This window comes from Lynx canadensis, chromosome A3 (genome assembly GCF_007474595.2).
Source record: "Lynx canadensis isolate LIC74 chromosome A3, mLynCan4.pri.v2, whole genome shotgun sequence".
In the NCBI taxonomy this organism is placed as follows: domain Eukaryota; kingdom Metazoa; phylum Chordata; class Mammalia; order Carnivora; family Felidae; genus Lynx; species Lynx canadensis.
The window spans coordinates 61,248,358-61,272,632 of record NC_044305.1 but is presented as its reverse complement, the minus strand read 5'-3'; the positions used below and the strand labels follow the sequence as shown (position 1 = coordinate 61,272,632).

At 43.1% G+C, this 24,275-nt stretch overlaps 1 protein-coding gene across 3 annotated transcripts in view; it reads left to right on the top strand.

The window, feature by feature from the left end:
* Positions 1–24,275, top strand: part of VWA3B (von Willebrand factor A domain containing 3B) — a 209,618-nt gene that overhangs the window by 20,727 nt on the left and 164,616 nt on the right. For all 3 annotated transcript variants that reach the window (XR_004343390.1, XM_032592628.1, XM_032592627.1), the window contains exons 3-7: positions 1,989–2,083; positions 4,420–4,670; positions 6,625–6,784; positions 13,735–13,904; positions 19,992–20,107. Coding sequence is in view for 2 of the 3 variants with exons in the window: in XM_032592628.1 (XP_032448519.1) it covers positions 1,989–2,083; positions 4,420–4,670; positions 6,625–6,784; positions 13,735–13,904; positions 19,992–20,107 (792 nt within the window). In the remaining variant the exon portion in view is untranslated. The remainder of the gene's footprint in view (positions 1–1,988; positions 2,084–4,419; positions 4,671–6,624; positions 6,785–13,734; positions 13,905–19,991; positions 20,108–24,275) is intronic.

Sequence of the window (24,275 nt, the reverse complement as noted above, 5' to 3'; positions counted from 1 at the left end):
GAATTCACTTCATCTAAGTTGTCTAATATATGTGTGTGGAGTTGGTGGTAGTATTCCATTATTCTTTTGATGTCTGAAGGGTCTTCTGCAATATTCTCTGTTTCACTCCCAATATCAGTAATTCATGTCTTCTCTCCTTTTACCTTTGTCAATTTTATTAAACTTATTAAAATACCAGGTTTTTATTTAATTGATTTTCTCTATTGTTTCTCTGTGTTCAATTTTCTTGATTTCTGCTTTCATCTTTATTATGCATTTCCTTCTACTTGCTTTGGATTTGTTTTGCTTTTCTTTCTTAGTTTCTTCAAATGGGAACTTAGATTATTGATTTCAGACTTTTCATCTCCTCTTTATGCTATAAAGTTCCCTCTTGGCAGTGCTTAAGCTGTGTTCCTCACATTTTTATATGTGTATTTTCATTCAGTTTAAAATATTTATTTCTGTTGTACTTCTTTGACTCATGGATTTATTAGAAGCATGTTATTTAGTTTCCAAGAGTTTGGAGATTTTCTTATCTTTTTGTTACTGATTTCTAGTTTGTTTCAATTGTGGACAGAGAACATACTCTATTTGCTTTTAGTTTTTTTACATTTTTTGGATTTTTTTTTATAGCCATGGCTATGCTTTGTCTTGGTATATATTCTGTGCTTAAAAAAGAACGTGTGTTCTTTTGTTATGTAGATTTTCTGTAAATGTCAATTAGATCTTGTTTGTTGATGGTGTTGAGTATCCTTGATGATTTTGTGTCTAGTTATTCTATCAGTTGTTGAGAGAGTAGTATTGAAATCTCCAATTATAATTGTGAATTTGTCTCTTTCTCCTTTCAGTTCCATCAATTTTTGCTTAAGGTATTTGCAGTCTGTTCAGGGAGTACACATTTAGGATTGCTATGTCTTCCTGTCTTCCTGGTGGGTTGACACTTTTATAATTATATAATGTTCTGCTATATCCCTATTAATATTCTTTGCCCTGTAGTTTACTTTTGTGATATTAATATAGTCAATCTACTTTCTTTTTATTAATACTTAAATGACATCTTTTTTCCTTTTTATACTTCTAGCTTATATATGTCATTATATTTGAAGCAATATAATATATATATATAATATATATATTATATATATAATAAATTATATATAATATAATTATAGATGCCTTATTGTTGGGTCATTTTTTAAATCCTCTTTGCCTATCTTTTTTTCTCTCTCTTTGTAAATTTATTAAGTTTTTATTTTAATTCTAATATAGTTAGCATACATACAGTGTTATATTAGTTTCAGGCCTACAATCTAGTGATTTAAAAATTCCATACATTACTCAGTGCTCATCATGACAATGCCCCCTTAATCCCAATCACCTATTTTACCCATTCCCCCTACCCACCTACCCTCTGATAATCACCAGTTTGTTGAGTGTAGTTAAGAGTCTGTTTCTTGGTTTCTCTCCCTCTCTCTCTCTGTTTTTCTTTGCTCATTTGGGTTGTTTCTTAAATTACACATATGAGTGAAATCATGTATATTCAGCCCTAAAGAATAAATCTTGCCATTTGCAAAGGCATGGATGGAGCTAGAGAGTATAATGTTAAGTGAAATAAGTCAGTCAGAGACAGCTAATCACTATCTTTTAATTGTTGTACCCAGGATATTTACAGTTAATGTAATTATTAATTTGTTACAGCTGTGTTTTAGACTGTGCCTTTTGACCTCTATCTTAGTCGTTCTGGACAGAAGAATCTGGAAACCAAGAAACAAACTTTATTTTTCCTCTCCATTCATTTGTGCATTAAAGGGTTATGCATGTCATAAATAGTTAACATATACCATCGCACCTAGAAACACTTCATTATTTAGGACAGAATACCAAGCATCACATATTTTTGGTGTCACTGGGGATATAATTTGAATGGTGTCAGAGAAAACCATTTTGAAATAAAAATAAGAAACATTGATAATGCACCATTTTGACTGCTTTTCTTTATAAAAATACAGATTATGTGACTTCTCTGGGGAGACTCGTGGCTTCCCGGTATGCAGATGGCCTGTTTCCACAGTTCTACAGACCCGAAGATGGCAGAGTATACAATGTAAGTCGGAGTTCCCTTGATGGATAGGCCCAGTGACATGCTTCTGGTGTCTGGGAGTGGCCTATGTGGAGAGGCTCACACTGCTTCCTAGTGATGCAGTGGAGCCCAGGCCTTATCAGGGCTGGAGGCTTTCTTCTGGCCATGTGGAGAGTGATGAAAGTTATGGCTTAGGGGCTGGGAAGGGAAGCACTTGACCTGTTAGAGATGAGTGCATGAAATCGTTGACCAGAAAGTGAAAACCTTCGCATATCAATAGTACTTTGTTTTGCCTTGAAAATAAAGAAGGTGTAGTATGACAGAAGTTAGCAGACGGGCAAGAGCTGCTGCTGTTACCTGACAAATGCACAGGGAACAGGGGGCTACTTTTATAGCTAGTGGTTTTATAGCAAGCGGCACCTCTTACTGGAGTCCTTAATTCCGGCAATTCAACACGTGACTCGTGTAGTCTCATAACGTGTCTGCCCCTGTGCACACCCTGGTACACCACAGGGAACTCACAAAAACTCATATCCCATCATGTCACTTTACAGATATTTGCTCGTGTCACTGTATATCTATGTACCACCTAGACTGCTATATCTTTTTTTTTCTTAAAAATTTTTTTTAATGTTTATTTATTTCTGAGACAGAGAGAGACAGAGTATGAATGGGGGAGGGGCAGCGAGAGAGGGAGACACAGAATCCGAAGTAGGCTTCAGGCTCTGAGCTGTCAGCACAGAGCCCGACACGGGGCTCGCCCTCACAAACGGTGAGATCATGACCTGAGCCGAAGTCGGTCGCTCAACCGACTGAGCCACCCAGGTGCCCCCCCTCCTTTTTTTTCCTTTTAGAGAAAGCATGTGAGTGGAGGAGAGGGATAGAGGGAGAGACAGAGACAGAGAGAGAGAGAGAGAGAGCCAATGAGAATCCCAAGCAGGCTTCATGCTCAGTGTGGAGCTAGATACAGGGCTCCATCCCATGACCCTGGGATCAGGACCTGAGCTGAAATCAAGAGTCAGATGCTCAACCAAATGAGCCACCCAGGCACCCCTGTTATTTCTAAATATTTAAAAAAGTTTACATTACTTTTTGAACTTAGCAATAATATCCATAGAATCTTGAGTTTGGTGTGCTAAATATATTTTTTATCTTAACCACATGAAAATCAGTGCAGAACTATTGAAAACATCTGTCTTTGCCATCTGACCACCTCCACAGCCCCTATGACATGGTCCTACCCTGGTTTCTGTATCGTGGTAGAAACTTTAATAAGTTCTGTGAATGCTGGTGAGAGATTTAGGAATTTTGCCCTCAGGAACCATGGAAAGCAACAGGAAGTGGTGCTGGAGCTTGAGGAGTAAGCTGGAGAGACACAGGAGATAGAGAAGGAAAACAGTTTGAGGCAGAGGGAACAGCGTGAGCCAAGGCATGAAAATGTGGAATTACATGGTGTGTTCAGAAAACACATTTTCCTTAACAATTTAGGTATTTAAGGGGTATTCTGAGGATTGTTAAAGTTAAAAATAAGTACCAGATCTTTCAAAATTTGATTCTTCACAGAATAGGGCACATTTTTTTCTTATTCCTTTTCTATGTCTCCTACCTCCCTACACCCTAAGAGGCCTTGCACAGTTGTGCCTGGTCTGTGTGAATGATCGTTTTTTTGTGTCTACAAGAAATTGCCTGCAAGTCTCTGTCACCTACCTTTCAGGCACAGCCTCTGCAGGTGTTCGTGATCCACTGATCCAGGCATGGGGCAGTGTGGCCTGGGAGACAGAGGATACAGGGTGCAGGTTGTGAGCAGGAGGATGCGTCACTGGGGCACATCTCTTAGAGGAAGCCAGGCAGGTGTGCTGGCAAATCTAGAAGCATTCTCACAAATATTTTTGGCATCTTGGTGTTAGGAAAACTTTTTAGAGAGACTTATTTTTTTCCATCTGCCTTTGCTGATCTCTCTTTTCTTCTACCGAATTCCTTGAAAGTTCTTTTCTTCTACCTAATTCCTTAAAATGCCCCCCTGAACATTTTCTGGTAAAGATAATTCTGTAACTATGAAGATAAAATATAATTTAGAAGCACATTTTTTTTTAAAGTGTTATATGTTGGATAGATCACATCATTATCATTTCTTCTGTGAGGAATCATCCAAAGGTTTTCACTTGAGAGACTGAAGCACTTCCTTCTGGATTATGTGGGGTTTAGAGGATCATCTACAGAATTGTTATTAGTGTCCAATTCTTGATGGCAGAGGTCATGACTCAGTGGGCCCTGTGGTTCTTGGCTGCATGGTAGTTCAGATGATGTATTATGGTGTGTTTTTGTTCTGTTTTTTGTTCTTTGCCTTGATTTCCATTAAGTTGACAGCGAAGTCAGAACTGATCTATCAGTTTGTGGAATATTTAACACAAGCTGTGGAGAGCTACAAGCAGCGGATGGACTGGCTCACCAGCAGAAGCCGCCAGATTTTTGGTGTCATCTTGGAACAGTGCATCACCATAGTGCTGGATTTTGGCAGCATGCGGGAGGAGGAGCTTAATCTGTGCCAAGATGCTCTAATAATGGTCCTTCAGGAGCAGGTGGCTCACATAGCCAAGTTTAATATCATATGGTGAGTTCCCATAGGAAGAGGATATTTCTGGGAAACTTCATAAGTAGCTTCCATTTATTCGGAGTTAAGTAACATAACTAACATAGTTCTATGGGGAGTAAGGAGGTCTTATCTTGTCATTTCCTAGAATATGTAATTCCAGCAGAAGACCCACAGTAAAACCTTGATCTGCTTTGCATGTGGCGTCTTAGTTTTCAGATGAGAAGAGATTTAGAAACCTACTTTTCTTCAATGCATAGCAAGGTCAAAATAGAAGAATAGGAATTTTATTGAATATATATTTAAGGCCATAAAAATCCTTTAGGTGATTTTATCTTATATAATGAATTCAACCTTGTCACAAGTATCACTTTTTTCAGACTGAGCTTATGACTCCCCTGTAAATTGACCCTCTTAAATCAGAACAACAGGTGATTGGCTTTATAGAATTTCCCATATTTCAGAGTTTTCACAACCAATTATTTACGGATTTTTGGATTCGAGAGAATTTGGGCTCTAAGGCCAACTTTTCATGTGGAACATTGGCTGTACCTCTCTGACGGGAAAAATCTGGATGAAGGCCATCTACCTAACTGAGTTTTTCTTTAAAATAAAACAGTTTCAGCTAAACAGATAACATCTTTGGGGATGCTGCTTAATTGTGTTCTATCCCAGATTCCTATTTCTGTAACAGATATATTACTGAGGGAATTGAGCCTTAAGTTTGCAATGCTTTAACTTTCTTGGAAACATTCTGTAGCATATAGGCCACTCAGCCAGATTTCTACCCAGAGGAGCCACACAGAGGTGACACAGGTATGAGGCAGCCTTTGTCTCTGAAGGTGGGCTATCAGGGACAGCTCGGGCTGGCTCATTAATCCAAGATTCATATAATTCTTATAATTATGAATGCATGTATGATTCATATAATTTGTTCAATTATGAACACAGAGATACATAAATTCAAAGTTTGTTTATTTATTTATTTTTTAAGAGAGAGAGAGAGAGCAGGGGAGGAGAGAGAGAGAATCCCAGGCAGGGTCCATGCTATCAGCACAGAGCCCGATGCGGGGCTTGAACCCATGAACCGTGAGATCATGACCGGAGCCCAAATCAAGAGTCGGATGCTTAACCGACTGAGCCACTCATGTACCCCAGAGATAAATAAATTCAAATGGCTGTTCTTTCTTGGGGGGATTTTATCACTTTTTTCTAAGTCCAAACTAAATTGTTTAATCACATGTTCCCAGGATTTAAAAACTAATGCTCTGCTAAACTCAATATTATTTTTGATCCAGAAGAGGTAACTGATGTGAATTCAGAACAATGAAAACAACGTCTTAAAAGAACTAGAAATAAAATTCTAGCATAATGAAATCATTGCTGATTTGTAAATATTAATGCTGTGAGTCCTTATAAATTTACTATTAATTGAAGGTAGTTGTATATAAAACTGCCTGTTTATGAAAATAACTCAATAGTTTTAATACAGCTGTTAATGTTTGCATTTTTGAGATTTTTAATGTTTATTTTTGAGAGAGAGAGAGACAGAGCATAAGCAGGGGAGGGCAGAGAGAGAGGGAGACAGAATCTGAAGCAGGTTCCAAGCTCTGAACTGTCAGCACAGAGCCTAACATGGGGCTCAAACCCACGAACCACAAGATCATGACCTGAGCAGAAGTCAGACACTTAACTGACTGAGCCACCCAGGTGCCCCCATTTTTGAGATTTTTTTTTAACCCTCCCGTACACATTGTTCTTCCTAGTCAGTACACTTATGAAAGATAATGGTGCTTTGCAAACCCATCTTAAGCAGCTTGCCTATTTTGTTGGTAACTTTCAACAAGGGCTGGGAGCTGCGTGTTCTTTCCTTCAGCTCTGGTGATGTTAAGTGTTTGTTGCTTGCAGGTGTGGGCCTGAAGGCTGATAGCTATGTTGCCCACTGCCCATGACAGCCCCATGTGATTCCTTTCAGGGTTTCTCAGGAGCCTGTGAAATGGCAGGAAAATGCTGCTCCTGTGACAGGACAGTCCATAGCTGCTGCCATCAGTTGGGTTGAAAAACTGCCTTTTGAGCTGGCTGTGAGCCATGCTAGCCGCCTGGACGCACTGCTGGAAGCTGGGCAAGACAAAACGGTAAGTGTGCATCCATGGTGGGCCCCAGGTCACGTAGGTGGCTTCAAGTTTATCTCTCTACACCCAGTATCCTCATACTGCCTTTCAACTGACCTTAGCCCTTACCCCTCCCAGCAGCATCCCACAGAGGCTACATCACTGGCATTGAGGAGTCCTATAAATCCTGTTCACCTCTGAATTTGGAACCAACTGAGAAATCAGTGACGGGCCCCAGGTGGGGATCAAAATAGCAACTTTGGTGATGGCTGAGCTGGACCAACCACAATGAGGCTCCATAATGCTGCCCCCTGAGCCTGGCAGGGCTCCCTCTGGGTGATCAGGGCACAGGGTAGACCCTTATTTAACCAGTGCCAGCAGAGCCACATGCTGCTTACATCCACTGAGCATTGAGAAAGGACAGAGAATTAGGCATAGTTGTGCATCTTTAATATTTTAATTCTGCTCTTGCTCTCCTGACAGTTAGATAAATCAATCCATCTCTAATGGGGAAGAGAGGCTGGAAGACTCTTCATAGAACCCTGAGATCGAGGAAGTAGTTTCCCCACATCTGTGTTCTGAGTCTGTCCCAGTCCCTCTTCTTCACAAATGTGTCTGTTACGTGCCTTCCAAGGTGAAGTATATCCATGCAGATGAGTCATCCACTTTTGAATGTTAATGCATTTGCACATGCTTTTTGATAGGACCCTTTGGACACAAAGCCTTACCTAGAAGAAGTGCTGAAATAGTGGTGGTTTATGTTCTTTTAGCCACAAGGGTATGAGCTTTTGTGAGTGATTCTAAGGATGGGACCTGAAGGGCAGTGGCAAGTTAGTGGGCAAGGACTCTGGACAGGTGGGGTCCTTTGGACAGTCTCAGCTCCCCAGATGGGGGTAGGTCTGCTTTCCTTTGGGATACAGATACTCAATTAATTTTTGATTGGTATTAAAACTTAATTGCTTCCTCTGCTCTGGGCGCCCAGTGATTCTGTAGATTCAAGCTTTTCTCTGCTATGTTAAAGAGCCTTTTCTTTTGGGCAAGGAGGCCATGTGCTGGCACCTTGAAAGGATAGCCCCCAGTGGTCACCAGATTGTTTTCATTGATACTGGGGATGATGGTTTGATATTGGAAATGCATTGTTTATCCTTTCGAAGCCAGAGGAACAAATGTTCCCATTAAAGAACAAAATACAAGCTACTTTGTTCTTTGGCCTTTCAAGTTTGTTTAAACATCTGTAAAGTTTCAGTTGTCTGGACACTATAATAAAGATTCAAGAAATGGAACATTTCACAGGATCTAGGATGCACACATGGGTGTTCTGTTTCTTTGTTCACCTGGCTTCCTCAGTCATAGCAGACTCTGGCGACCTGCCATGACTTGAAGATTTCCCAGAGACCTTGATTTTCTGTTTTACTTCCCCCTGGTTTGTGCTTCTCCTTTCTCGGGTTCATCCCCAGCCCAGGAAACATGGAACAATTTAGTGAGTGCCAGGGAAGTTCTGTAGAGGATTAAGAACCCAGAAAGAGGTTAACAGGCACTGATTATCAAATGCCACTTGAAAACTCTTGAGAAGAGACTGTGGAGTATGGCAAATACAAAACAGATTCAGACCACTGCATCTGTCCTCCTAGAGCTTCTACTTGGTTGTGGTCCATAGGAAATTTCTAGTAACTATAACTGCCTCATATATAAAAATGCCATTCTCTATGTTTTGTGAGGTATGTAGGGTAGGGAGAGGAATAGATTTCCCTTACTGGTTGCTTCTCTGACCTGTGCCCCTCATGCCCACCCCAGTGAGTTCCAAATTTACCCATGTAGCTGTAGTTTTCTCTGAATAGAAAATATGTAAGGCTTAAGAAAGCTTTTGAACAGTAAATCCTGCTGATGATAACTTGCTTTGGGTTAGCATCTCCTATGAGTGAGTTCTGAGAAGAACCAAGAGAGTGGGGATTGTCTTGTGTTCAAAGATTAACACGGGAGTTGGGTTTTGGTATCAGGTTCCACTTGAGGAGGAAGGGCTGACTGATGCACTTGGTGAGTGTGAAGGAGGATAATCGGAGGCTACTGGCCTCCTCCAGAACTGGGCTTTGTACCCATGATTGGACCAGAAGACTGAACAGGCAGGGATGACTGAGGGTGAGCCTTTGAATCCAGAGGAGCCAGGCAGTGTGGGGTCTGTTTAATCCTAGCTCTGATGGCAGCACTTAGAGAGCACTGTTGATGAAGTACTCTTGTATCCTGTGCCAAAAGGCCTGGCTCATGGGAAGGCAGCCTGTGGGGTACTGAGGAAATGTCTGGCAGTTTAGAGGGGCTGGCATTGTCCTCAGAGCCCAGGTGTGCCATCCAGCCCAGGGTTTCTGCTCTGCAGCATCCCGTGGTCCCAGGATAGGTCTTTGGGAAGTTGGTAGCTTCCTTGGCCTTAATGAAGAGGAGTGTTGTGCCAGGAGGCCCTGGAATGCCTACTGATCCAGGATGTGACGGGTCGTTAGGAAAGAGAAGCCTGATTATCCAAAGCCTTGATTCCCAGCTGCCTAAGAAAGATAACTGAGGGGGCTTTGCTTCTGCTTTCAGCAGAAGGCTACCTGCCCAAAGGGCACCTACGTTTCTCTTTGTGTTCTCTCAGCCTCTCTTCCATCCAGGTGATAGGCACACATTTGTTTACTTAAAAAAAAAATCCCATTCACTGGGAGGCTAAGGGGGTGAATTAGAGACAGACCCACATGATTCCATAAGGAGCCTTCAGCACTGGACAGTAAACTGAAGGGCTGGCCACACCAATCATGAGCTTGGCAGTGGGTCAGACAGGCATCAAATCTTTTCACCTTTGTCCCTAGAGATGGCAGTGCCTGGCAACGTCTTGATAGGTGTTTGTTGTACATTGAAGGAATGGGAAAGAAGTAATGTTGATAATTTTGAGGTTGGGGCGAGATGTGCATCCGAGAAATTCCCATTGACTATGCTGTGGTACAGATTTGATTATTTTGAATTGAAGTGTAGTGGTCTGTGTGGGACCAGGCCAGTGAATTTGCTGAGCCTTGTGTGACGGGGCTGGTGGGGATAGTAGGTGGAGACAGGGACTTGGAAGCCTGGGAGGCCAGAAAGTTGGTGGTGGTCAAGGGTGTTATCAGGGATTGGAGAACTGAGCTGGGTTAATATCAAGAGGGCAGTCACCACCATGGAGGGATCAGAAAAATCAAAATAGGCTGAATCAGGAAAGAGTCCCCACAGGTACTGGGAAGATCTGGAGGTCAGATCCAAGGTCTGGAGTTGGTCAAAACTGTTGAAATGGTTAAAATTTTATGAAGGATAGGAGAATTTTGTTAGACCTCTGGTTGCCGTTCTGGTTGACTTTCATCTGACTTCTCGCAGAGTGGAGATTTTTACACTCAGAGGTTTCCGACAAGCTGTGGCAGAGGGCAGTCAGGGAAGAAGCAGCCACTGCCAGTCTGGTTCTTCTTTTCCCCCAAACCTGTGTTTGAGAAGATGTCAAGGCTTCCTTGGCTAGGCGGAATGCAGGTTACCGTGGGAAGCCTCGGAACAAATGGGCCAGGCAGAATAAGATATTTCAAGTGAAAACAGAAACGTTCCACCCTATTTTCGGTGGTGTAAAGTTTTCAGCTCACAGTAAAATAGCTGAATGGAACCGAAAATATTTTCTATGTCTTGTGTTATCAAATTCAGTGCAGATTAGCATTTAGGGAAATGCTGGTCAGTGAGAAGGCTACTCCTGGTCCTCACTGCTGTTGCTCACCCTTAAGACTGGCCCTTGTCTTAAGAAGCTCAGAGGTACTGGGGAAAGGGGAGAGGATTCCAATGAAGACAGTTCTCTTGAGCCAGACAACCTCACCCAATTTCTGGTCAGTGACATTGATTTCATGGGCTAGGAGCCTTGAATGGTGTGGGCGCCAAGGAAGTGAAAACAGTGCCTGTTTCTGGTCACCTTCCTATCCCATGATCTCGCGTACACAGTTCTGGAATTCACGTCCATCTCTAAGAGGTAACCAGCCTTGCCATGATGAGCCAACAGAATAAAGTGGTTGAAAGCAAAGGCAGAAGCTCCTATGGGGGTCAGGGAGCTTGATTTACTAGCTGTAAGACCAGGTCAATTTACCTGTCCAGACCTCAGTTTCTTCATCTGTAAACAGGATGCAATAATAAGAATTCATTTTCCACAGGACTATTGTGAGTGTTGAATAAAACAATCTGTGTTGGCTTATCATCCCAAAGAGCAGATGACCCCAAAGCCATTTCACTTTAAAAGGTGTTTTGCCAGTTTGTGGGGGAATGGGCTAGGTAGCAGCATATTTATTTTCTTTTTTTCTCAGTGTCATTATGTGAGTGGAAAGGAGAGGCAGGAAGGCAGTGTGTAGGAGGTGACTGAGAGTGGGACAGGTCGTCTCGTTGTAGAGCATGTCCCAGGAAATATGGACCCTGCATGGATAACCGAAAACCTAGGCAATTCAGAAACTGAGCAATGAACTTGATGAATAGTGAATAACCCCATAACCTGAGTAAAGGAAAGGAAATCCTGACTCACTGCTGGCTACATCAATTTTTAGCTTGATGAAATCTCAAGGGAAAAACATTTCTGCACAAGGATTTCAAACTCTGGGGTTATTGCCAGAGCAGAGAAGCTGAGTTTGCACAATGTGCAACAGAGATGCATGGTGTCAGAAGATGCTGACAGACCTCCCTCCTAGAGATGTTTGCCCCCACCACTTCCCTTGTTGAGCTAACAAATCCTAGAAAAGAATCCCAAGACTCCTCTCTTGGGCCATGTGTGACTTTAGGTCTTTATGTGAGGTTGAACCTGTCCTCATGCTAAACTTGAGCCCTGACCCAGCTGAAACACTACTAACAGTGCAACCGAAGGGAGCCTACTTAACCTGTCTCACACAAGGTAATGCGTAACATGGGGGAAAAAGGGAAAGAGAATGCATTTGCTGGGAGAATAATACTAGCTGCCTGACAAGGAATGTGAAGAACAGTTTTTTCCTTCCTTTAATGTTGTTTTGTTTTGTTTTGTTTTCTGTCTCTTGGTGACTGGCTGAAAGAAATGTGTAGTATTGCTCAGTCTTTACCCCCCGTTAGGTCTTTAAAAAATTTTTTTTTAATGTTTTATTTATTTTTGAGACAGAGAGAGACAGAGCATGAGCAGGGGAGGGGCAGAGAGAGAGGGAGACACAGAATCCGAAGCAGGCTCCAGACTCTGAGCCCAACGTGGGGCTCGAACTCATAAACCACGAGATCATGACCTGAGCTGAAGTTGGACACTTAACCAACTGAGCCACCCAGGCGCCCCTAAAAAAAATTTTTTTTTAATGTTTATTCTTTAGGGAGAGAGAGAAACAGAGTGTGAGTGGGGGAGGGGCAGAGAGAGAGGGAGACACAGAATCTGAAGCAGGCTCCAGGCTCTGAGCTGTCAGCACAGAATCCAACTCAGGGCTTGAACCCATGAACCACGAAATCATGACCTGAGCCGAAGTCAGACGCTTAACCGACTGAGCCACCCAGGTGCCCCCAGTTAGGTCCTTTTTAAAATCGTGGTTTGAAAGCCTTGAGAGAAAGAGTCATGAGTGTGGGAGCCCCATGGAAGAAAGGCTGTTGCTGGAGTAGGCTGCTGTCAGCTTCCACTCTGGCCGTGGCCTCCCTCCCAGCCGGGGCCCTCTGCCACCCTGCTCTCACCATCTCCCTGGGCACAGTTGGCCCCAGCTGCTGCAAACAGGGTGGCCCAGCCAGCTGGAGAGCTGACCATAAGTCCTCTTCATAAGTGCCAGGTGGGTTTGAGTCCCAGTTTGAAGTCAAACTGAGGCACCTGACTATTTACCTTCAGTTCACAGGGCTTTATGATTAGAGATAGGCTCAGGAGTCCTAAGGGGATGGTGACACCTATTTTTTCCTTCAAACCCATTTCATTTTCTGGGGGTTCTCCCCCAGTTAGCTATGGGGACAATCCATGAGGGTGCTTTTAGGGACAGATTCAGATGATATGTGCTGCTGGGTTTTAACTTTCTGAAATATATACATGCATAAGTGGAAGTCATCTCGTTTAAACTTAGTCACAAGGGACACTATATTACCTCCCTTTGTATAAGTGAAGAAACTGAAGTTCTATCACTTGCCCAATTTCATAGAACTCATTAGTTCTCATTGCCCTCCCTCATTAGCAGGAGGGCAAACACTGTGAGAGGCAGAATCTTCAGGAAGAGCAAGAGCAGTGTGGTTGAGGTCGGGGTGGAACCTTGTCACGTGGCCCCCTTGGGTGGATTTCATGTGTCTCTAAATTAAGCAGGGAGCACTTTGGGATTGTCTCCTACCTAGGTGAGGTATACATCTCCCATATCCCTAGCTGAAAGTTGGGGTGTGTGTGTGGTGGGGCTCCTGACATGGGTTTGTTCATTCTCTCATTCTCGTCATGGCCTGGCATGGTGGTGAGAGTCAAGGCCCAGTGCTGCATGAAGTCAGGACAGTCTCATCTCCCAGGCATGTGTTTCCTTGTGAGATGAGAGCAGAGCATGAACCCAGTGGGAATATGCCCTCCTTCCCCCATTCTGCCTCAGACTGAGGATAGATGAGTCTGTAGAATTCTGGCACCACCATGGGAGATGGTTAATAAGCTTCCTGCCCACAGCGGCTGTGCCAACACTTCCTTCATGTTGGAAACAGCCACTCCTGACCTGTCGACTGTATCCGGGGGCTTAGTGGAAGCTATTTTCCACATTGGCCAATCATATCCTTCCCATGCAATATCTGAGACCGTGAGCACTGCCAATAGACCTTCTTGGCACCAGGCCTTGAATAGTTCACTTCCTGACTTCAGCCTCTAAATGTCCTCACAAAACATGGAATAGTGCTGTTATTCCTGCTGTCCCCCACTGTCCCAAGGCAGTTTTGTAGAAAGTATATTGCCAGTGAGTTCAGTACAAGGCTGGGGCATGTCAGGGAGATAAAGTGTCAGTACTACTGTCTTGCAGATGGAATCCATTTACTACTTTGTGGTGGGAGACATTACTGAGCAAACCAAGGAGCTTCTCCTTCAGAAGGCTTTGGAGATCCCATGTCCTGTCTGCACAGTGTCCTTCAATGCCAGAGGAGAAGGCACTATAGCGTTCTTAAAGGATCTGAGTGCCAAGACCCACAGCAGGTAGGCAGAAAACATGCTCTTGAGTGACAGTGGGTGAGCTGCCTACTTCTGCAAGGTCAGCAGTGGTTTTCCTAACTGGTTTGTTCCTATGTTCTCCTCTTTCCAGTGGTCTTTAGTCTTCGTGGCCTTTTCTTTTCTACCCTATATTAATATCTTGCCTTGTTATTGCTTTGACATCAGGGGTCCTTGCTGCCCCTGGAAAGACTGCTCCTTCCAAGGCTAGCTAATTCCTAGAGAGCATAAATGACCCAGGAGTGCACTTTTGTATGCAGGTTAACTGATCCAGAGCCTGCTGTGATGCCTACGGGCACCCACACTCAATACTGCAAGCCAGGCCAGGTAGCAGACAACTTGGGGTAACTCCTATACCCCAGAACCCACTGAAATTATTCAGCCAGCCAATCCTAAACCTGCTTCCTCTCCCTCACCCATTCCATCCTCCTGCAAAATCCACAATAAAGACTCTTGCTCATGTTTTCTTCTTGTTCTCTCAAGCCTCCTGACTGTCCCTGGTGCTGCCCTGTGTGGCCCTGTGTGGTGTCCTGTGTCCCCTCATCTTGGGAACTGAGTAGTCAGTTTTGGTTGCCATAATAAATACCACAGACTGGGTGGCTTAAACAACAGAAATTTGTTTCTCACACTTGTGGAGGCTGGAAAGTTCAAGATCAAGGTGCTGGCTGATTCAGTTTCTGGTGAGAGCTCTCTTCCTGGCTTGTAGACAGCTGCTTTCTTAACTATATCCTCTCATGGGAGGGAAGGAGGGTAGGAAAGATGAAGGGAAAAAGGGGGGGGGGAGAGAGAGAGAGACAGACAGACAGACAGACAGGGAGAAAGAAAGCAGGAGCATGCCTGTAAGCTCTCTGGTGTATCTTCTTAAAAGGAGATTAATCTCACTGGATCAGGACCTTCTGACCTCATTTAACTTTAATTACCTCCTAAGGCTCTATTTCCAAATATGGTCAAATACAGTTACATTGGGGGTTAAGGCTTCAACATATGAATTTAGGGGGCAGAGGATGCAATTCAGTCTATAGCAGGGACTGTGAATAGCAAACTGTATTTTCAGTGGCAGCTAAACTGATCTAATGGCCTCATCATACCTGAATAATAAAAGGGCCTACATTATAAAACATACCTACCACCTTGTCTGTGTGCATAGGTTTAGGTCCCTTGTGGAGGGAGAGCAGCTACCTATGTGGTTATAAGGAGAATGACTGAGTCCTTTCCTAAGTTAGCCTGTCTGAAATGGGTACAATTCCTGCCCTTGAGCATTTGTTCCCAAATTTAATTGCTCATCGTATTTGACTGAGGAGCTTGTTAATAATTCAGAGGTCAAGCTATAACCAGTAAAGAAATCGAATTAGTAATAAAAAATCTCCCAAAAAAACAAGAATCCAGGGTCAGATGGCTTTCCAGGGGAATTCTACCAAACATTTAAGGAAGAGTTAATGCCTATTCTCTTGAAGCTGCTCCAAAAAATAGAAATGGAAGGAAAACTTCCAAACTCTTTCTATGAAGCCAGCATTACCTTGATTCTAAAACCAGATGGAGACCCCACTAAAAAGGAGAACTATAGACCAATTTCCCTGATGAACATGGATGCAAAAATCCTCAACAAGATATTTGCCAACTGTATCCAACAATACATAAAAAAAATTGTTCACCATGACCAAGTAGGATTTATACCTGGGATGCAGGGCTGGTTCAATATCCAGAAAACAATCAGTGTGATTCATCACATCAATAAAAGAAAGGACAAGAACTATATGATCCTCTCAGTAGATGCAGAGAATGCATTTGACAAAATACAGCATCCTTTCTTGATAAAAACCTTCAAGAAAGTAGGGATAGAAGGATCATACCTTGAGGTAATAAAAGCCATATACAAAAGACCCAATGCTAATATCATCCTCGATGGGGAAAAACCGAGAGCTTTCCCCCTAAGGTCAGGAACAAGACAGGGATGTCCACTCTTGCCACTGTTATTCAACATAGTATTGGAAGTCTTAGCCTCTGCAATCAGACAACACAAAGAAATAAAAGGCATCCAAATAGGCTAGGAGGAGGTCAAACTTTCACTCTTCACAGATGACATGATACTCTATATGGAAAACCCAAAAGATTCCACCAAAACACTGCTAGAACTGATTCATGAATTCAGGAAAGTTGCAGGATATAAAATCAATACACAGAAATCAGTTGCATTCCTATACATCAACAATGAAGCAACAGAAAGAGAAATCAAGGAATCAATCCCATTTACAATTCCACCAAAAGCCATAAAATACCTAGGAGTAAATCTAACCAAAGAGGTAAAAAATCTATACACTGAAAACTATAGAAAGCTCATGAAAGAAATTGAAGAAGACACAAAGAAATGGAAAAAGATTCCATGCTCCTGGATAGGAAGAATAAATATTGTTAAAATGTTGATACTACCCAAAGCAATCTGTATATTCAATGCAATCCCTATCAAAATAACACCAGCATTCTTCACAGAGCTAGAACAAATAATCCTAAAATTTGTATGGAACCAGAAAAGACCCCAAATAGCCAAAGCAATCCTGAAAAAGAAAACCAAAGCAGGAGGCATCACAATCCCGGACTTCAAGCTATACTTCAAAGTTGTAATCATCAAGACAGTATGGTATTGGCACAAGAACAGACAATCAGATCAATGGAACAGAATAAAGAACCCAGAAATGGACACACAAACATATGGCCAACCAATCTTTGACAAAGCAGGACAGAATATCCAATGGAATAAAGTGGTGCTGGGAAAACTGGACAACGACATGCAGAAGAATGAACCTGGACCACTTTCTTACACCATACACAAAAATAAACTCAAAATGGATGAAAGACCTAAATGTAAGACAAGAAGCCATAAAAATCCTCGATGAGAAAGCAAGCAAAAACCTTTTTGATCTTGGCCACAGCAACTTCTTACTCAACACGTCTCCAGAGACAAGGGAAACAAAAGCAAAAATGAACTACTGGGACCTCATCAAAATAAAAAGCTTCTGCACGGTGAAGGAAACAATCAGCAAAACTAAAAGGCAACCAATGGAATGGGAAAAGATATTTGCAAACAACATATCAGATAAAGGGTTAGTATCCAAAGTCTATAAAGAACTTCTCAAACTCCACACCCAAAAAACAAATAATCCAGTGAAGAAATGGGCAAAAGACATGAATAGACACTTCTCCAAAGAAGACATCCAGATGGCCAACTGACACATGAAAAAATGCTCAACATCACTCATCATCAGGGAAATACAAATCAAAGCCACCACAATGAGATACCACCTTACACCTGTCAGAATGGCTAGCATTAACAACTCAGGCAACAACAGATGTTGGCAAGAATGTAGAGAAAGAGGATCTCTTTTGCACTGCTGGTGCGAATGCAAGCTGGTGCAGCCACTCTGGAAAACAGGATGGAGGTTCCTCAAAAAATTAAAAATAGAACTACCCTATGACCCAGCAATTGCACTACTAGGTATTTATCCAAGGGATACAAGGATGCTGTTCCAAAGGGACACATGCACCCCCATGTTTATAGCAGCACTATCAACAATAGCCAAAGTATGGAAAGAGCCCAAATGTCCATTGATGGATGAATGGATAGAGAAGATGTGGTATATATATACAATGGAGTATAACTTGGCAATCAAAAAGAATGAAGTCTTGCCATTTGCAACTACATAGATGGAACTAGATGGTATTATGCTAAGTGAAATTAGAGAAAGACAAATATATGACTTCACTCATATGAGGACTTTAAGATACAAAGCAGATGAACATAAGGGAAGGGAAGCAAAAATAATACAAAAATAGGGAGGGGAACAAAACAGAAGAGACTCTTAAATATGGAGAACAAACTGAGGGTTACTGGGGGGGTTGTGCGAGGGGGGATGGGCTAAATGGGTAAGGGGCACTAAGGAATCTACTCCTGAAATCATTGTTGCACTGTATGCTAACTAATTTGGATGTAAATTTAAAAAAATAAAATAATAATTCAGAGGTCAAGGGCTTCACCTTACAGGCTGATACTTCTACATAATAGAGGAGATCCTGGGGATATGCATTTAATCATTCACTTTGAATAAGAGCTGCCTAGGGAGTTTGATTAAAATGCAAATATCTTGGCCACAGCCCCAGAGATCCTGATTTGTGAGCTCTAGAGAGGGCCAAGAATATTCATTCTTAACCAGACCCCTGGTGACTCTGAGGACCACTGCTCTGGCTTCTCTTAAGGCCCTTTGAAAATCTTTTAACATTAGGTGCTTCAATTTTGGGTTCCTAACCACCTCCCCCCAATAAAGAGGGGGCTCACTGTCCTACTTTTGCTAGTAGAGAGAGTAAAAGTCAATTGGCAGGACCATCTGTCTTGCTAGTCCTCTGCTTAATTCACGTGGGGCACTTTCTGTGGGCAGGTGAGCTGTTAGGGCGTAATTTAACATGGGAGAAGCTGCAGTTTAGGCCGAGCACCATCAAGTGAGTTTTGCAGAAGAGGATGACACATAGACATGCTTTTCTGTCTCTGTTTTGGCCCTCGTGGATGAGCCTGACCCACAACCAGCAGTGCTCCTGCCTGCTCCGCCCCCAGCCAGACCGCTGTGTCTCTTGCTTGGCCTCTGCACACCTTTGGTTTTTGAGTTCTAGCTGTGGTGCAGTTTGTATGGACTATAAAGGGCATGCCCTGAGCTGCTCAGGCTTGCAAGGAGGCTGGACTCTTAGTTCCCTTGTGCCCGAGTCTGTGTCTAAACAGAGCCACCCAGCTGCAAAGCATGTTTTGCTTTCTTGCACAAATGAGGTTGTATTAGCCAGAGGAAATGTCTGCCCTGTTCTCTTTTCTAATCTGGAGAACAGGTCCTGGGCACTGAAGTCCTGGGCACTCAGAGTGTAGGACCTGGTAGGACAAACCTCAGCCCTCCACACTCTGCTGGGTAAGGAGGTCACAGGACAAAAGCAGCTGGCCGTTTCCGCTCTGGTGGAAGCACCTGCGGGAGGCAGGAGTGGCCAGGTTAAGGGTCCATTGTCCTCATGAGGGGCTATTGGAACAAGGTTGGCTTGTTTAGTGCCATCAAGTCATTGTTCTAGTCTTACCTGAAACCCTTTAGAAATAAATAGGGCTGAGGCTTCCCGTGGCCCAGGAGAAGCCCCCACATCTCTTCTATCATCCATGCATCTGTCTGTCCATCTCAACTCGTGCTTCAGGATTCTCTTCGTGCTGAGTAACAGGCCGAGGTGGAACTTTAAGGGGCTGGAGGAGCATTACCCAGAAATCTTCTGATAATCTGAAAGAAAGAACCTGCTATCACTGACTTTTTGGATTCCAGATAATTGGTGTCATGGGTGTGCTTAGCCTATCATTTTGTAGATTACCCCAGTGCTTCTTGAGCTTTATCATGCACACGAATCCCCTAGGGATCTTATTAAAGTGCTTATTCTGACTCAGCAGATCCAGGTAGGGCCCAGGAATGTGCATCTCTAACTAGTTGCCAGGGCTGTTGCTGCTCCTGGGACCACATTTTGAGGAGTCAGGCCTTAAAAACTAGTCCACACAAGAATTTTTTTCATTAGTGCTTCTGCTTACACTCAAGGGAAGTTTGTGTTTGCCAAGTTAAAGTTGACTGAAGCCCTTTGGCAATTGACAGTTGAGCCAATGGTGCTTGTTGTCGTCAGCTTTCAACACTGAACCCACAGGGCCACAGGCACTGTTGGGGCCTCATTAGACTGTTGGCTTGTCAACACTGTGTTGACATGATTGAACCTGGGAACAGAAGATAAATAAAGCAGAGGGTATCATTTTTCCAGGGTCAATAAATACAATTTGGTTGGCCTAATTATCCTCTAATGAGGAGAAGAGTCATCTATTAAAATCCCAATACATTTGCAGCTCTCTCTTCTCTTTTGCCTCCCTGTCTTTTGTTTGGGGGAATTGATCAGGTACACGGAAAAGCAGTGAAACATCTAAGATGCTCAGTACCACAGCAGAGCAAGTTCACAGTCCTGGGAGAATGAATAGACATACACAAATACCACGATTAGCCTAATGTTGCAAATCTCTTCATGTTTCAGATTCCATGCCTTTGCAGAGAGAACAGAGTGTGTGGAATTTCCTGCATCTGCCTTAAAGGATGGTGACAGTGTAAATACTTGGAATTCAAGGAAACTGAAAGGAAAACCCCCTCCAGGTACCTGGGATAGAAAAAACAGCAACAACAACGAACAACAACAACACAGTATGGTTTATATCTTAACTTCAGATTTTCTGTATGCTTGGGAAATAAAGCACCACGTAGGGACCAATGGTATCCTTTTTATTATTTATATGGTCCAGGGGAAGTTCATGATGGTAATGATGAATTTGTCAGCTCAGCAACCAGGCATAAGTTTGTTACCCAGGGAAGTGGCCTAAGTAGTATGTGTTGAACTAATATGAGAACCTTCTGGAGATGTAGTCCTGGTGTGTCAGTGCTGGACTTAGTTCCTGGTAAGGCAGAGCTCCTGTGCTGTGCCCAGGTTAGCTGGATGCTGTGGTGAGGATCCCTGCAGTTCTTGGGAAGTTTCTGCTGCCCAGCCTGTCAGTGACAGCAGGGCTTGTAGATTCATGTGCAGGATTGACCTGCCTCTTATGAGGGCCAGGCATGCACAGGAACCTTTGTGGAGGCAGAGTGAACCTCCCCCTTCATTCAAAGAGTGTCATCAGAGATTTAACAGGCATAGGGAAGGAGGTCACAAAATCAGTGAGAAATAGGTTCAGAAAAAATGGTACTAGAAGGTTACTCAGAAAGCCAAGGGATGGGACTTTCTTTGGAGCTGCTGACATTGCAAAGTGCCAAAGACACCAAGTGAGCTCTGCTGAGAAAAGCAAGGAAGGAAGGGATTGAGAGGTGATGCGGCATGGTGCCGTTGGAGGTCTGAAAAAGGCCCATCGCCACCTCCACCCTCCTACATTTGAAGTTATTGGCAGAGATTTCTAGCTTCAGTATAAGGCAAGAACTACTCTCTGGGAGAAGAGAAGAAGCTGCAGGACACATCTGCGTGACAGGTTTCTTTGTTTATATAACAATACTGCACCTGAGGAGGACACAGTTGCGTAAAGGGACGGGTGGTCAGGTGGAGGCGAAGGAGAGGGGTCAAATCACAAAGCCTGTCCCTGACACATACTTTGTGGATTCAGATTCTCAGTGTCCCACAGGAGCAGGGAAGAGTTTCCACTAGGTCTCATTGGCGGCCCTGATTTAGGTAACTTACGCCCTTGTTCTGTTGGTGAAGTGGGTTTCTTCAGAGAGTTTGAGAAAATGTCAATTGTCAAGGAAGATTAATGCTAATCTAACAAAAACAGTTAATTCAGGATGTATGCCATGCCTACTGAAAGTATTTTACAAGATTAAGCCTAGTGGGCAATATTTCAATCAGGGTAAAGAATGTGAGATGTCCCAGTTCCCCAAGGCATGCCAATTTCTGTAAAGGGGTTTAATTTTGGCTTATGTGTTCCTTGGCAACTTAGTTATAAAGGGAAACCTATCTGGCTGCATAGCTTACATTTGCAGCAACTACCATCTTCCCAAACCTGTGAATCATGCAAATTAAATTATAGATTAAAACATTTTCTTGGAACGAAGTGCTCAGACTGTGGCCTGCCATTCTGATGCCATTTCAGCGATCCCACATTCTGAATCTGAGGAGAGAGCCCGAATCCTAAATATGCAATCTTGTCTCCTCTATCCATCACAGTGTCCCAGAAATGCCAACATTGCATTTCTCCTACTCAAAAACTGCCCAGAAATCCTTTGACACAGTCTTTTGGTTTGGAAAATAAGTGGTTTCCAATCTGACCCAAGGCCTCAGAGGCAGATGTTCAGGCCTTCCTGCTCAGTTCCCTTTCCCTATTTCCCACTATCGAGGTCAAGCATTTATCAGTATGAGTTTGCCTGGGCCCCTGTCCAGGCTGGGGAGAGAGGATGCCTCCTCAGGAGTTCATTGTGCCACCTGTTGTATAGAAAGAAGAGACTGTCAATTGAAGGGTTAGAGGGACACTGCTCAGAGAACTGACCTGGAAGAGATTTCCTGCTATTACCAACTCTCTGGGTTCCAGATAATTGGCATGACTTACCATTACCCCGTGCACTATGCCAATGCAGAAAAACTGTAGTCAAGATAAAGGATCATTTTAAAAATTGTAGTAACATATATGTAACATAAAATTTGTCATCTTAACTTTTTTTTAAGTGTACAGTTCAGGAGTGCTATGTGCACTCACATTGCTGGGCAGCCAATTTCCAAGGCTCTTCTCATCTGCAAAGCTGTACCCATTAAAACAGCAAATCCCCATTTCCCCTCCTCCAGCCCCTGGCATCTGCCATCTACTTTCTGTCTCTGAATTTGGCTACTTTAGATACCTCATGTAAGTGGGATCATACAGTATCATTTTGTGTCTGGCTTATTTTACTTTAACCTATGTTGTAGCATGCGCCAGAATTTCCTCCCTTTTGAAAGCTGAATAATCTTCTCTTGCATGTATAGACCACATTTTTTTTTATCCATTTATCCATTGATGGACACTCAGGCTGTTTCCGCCTTTCGGCTACTGTGCATGATGCTGCTGTGAACACACATATACAACTATCCCTTTGAGACTCTGCTTTCAATTATTTGGGGTATATGCCCCACTCATCATGTATGGTAATTCTATTTTTAACTTTTGTGGAACCTCCATCTTGTTCACTATAGTGGCTGCTCTGTTTTTTTTTTTTTTTTTTAATTTTTTTTTTCAACGTTTATTTATTTTTGGGACAGAGAGAGACAGAGCATGAACGGGGGAGGGGCAGAGAGAGAGGGAGACACAGAATCGGAAACAGGCTCCAGGCTCTGAGCCATCAGCCCAGAGCCCGACGCGGGGCTCGAACTCACGGACCGCGAGATCATGACCTGGCTGAAGTCGGACGCTTAACCGACTGCGCCACCCAGGCGCCCCGTGGCTGCTCTGTTTTACACTCCCACCGACAGTGCATAGGTTTTCCACTTCCTCACTAATACGTGTTATTTTCTGGGTTTTGGCTTGTTTACTTTTTGGTTTTAGCTATCCTAGGTGTGAAGTGGTATCTTGTGGTTTTGATTTGCATTTTCCTATTGATTAGTGATATTTGAGCATCTTTTCATGTGCTTGTTTAATACAGTAGTGCAGTGTTTTAAAAGTTCAAAGTTAGGGGCACCTGAGTGGCTCAGTCGGTTGAGTGTCTGACTCTTGGTTTCAGCTCAGGTCAAGATCTCAGGTTCCTGAGTTCAAGCCCCATGTCAGTCTCTGCACTGGTTAGTGTGGAGGCCGCTTGGGATAATCTCTCTCCCTCGCTCTCTGCCCCTCCCCCACTTGGACTGTCTCTGTGTCTCTTAAAATAAGTAAATAAACTTAAAAAAAAAAAAAGTTCAAAGTTAGTGCAAAAAATCCATCGCGATCAGAGCGTCACAATTTTAAATAAAGACAGGCTCCAGCAATGATATGTTAGGTCATACGGTAGCCTAAGGTAAAGGGAAAAAATGTGTGCCTCTATACACATTTTATTTATTTGTTTGTTTATTTATTTAAATGTTTATTTTTGAGAGAAAGATAGAGTGTGAGTGGGGGAGGGGCAGAGAGGGAGGCACAGAATCCAAAGCAGGCTCTAGGCTCTGAGCTGTCAACACAGAGCCTGATGCAGGGCTTTAACTCATGAACCATGAGACCATGACCTGAGCTGAAGTCGGATGGTTAACCTACTGAGCCACCCAGGTGCCCCATGTACATGTTTTAATTTATTATTTTTAATGATTGTTTCTTGGTTATTAAAATAGTTGAAAAATATTGAAGAATTGAAACATAGGTGTATTGAAATGACATTATTAAAAAAATTTTTTTTTAACGTTTATTTATTTTTGAGACAGAGAGAGACAGAGCATGAACAGGGGAGGGGCAGAGAGAGAGGGAGACACAGAATCTGAAACAGGCTGCAGGCTCTGAGCGGTCAGCACAGAGCCTGATGCGGGGCTCGAACTCACGGGCCATGAGATCATGACCTGAGCCGGTCGGATGCTTAACCGACCAAGCCACCCAGGTGCCCCAAAATGACATTATTTTAAATTTAAGTGTTTTGGGAGTTCATTCATAGCTTTTGCTGAAGTTTTATATTCATCAAGCATGGTACTGTTCACTTGGTTCTGCCCCACCTTGTAACCTCACTTTTGCACAGGACCCCTACTTTCTGTCTGAGGCCCCTGTCTCAATGTTTGTTGCCTTTTTAGAGCAACACATATTTGCTCTCAGTTGAGCCCTCAAAGATACCTCTCCCCTGCCTTTGCTTGGGTTTCTCTGTCCCCTCTGTA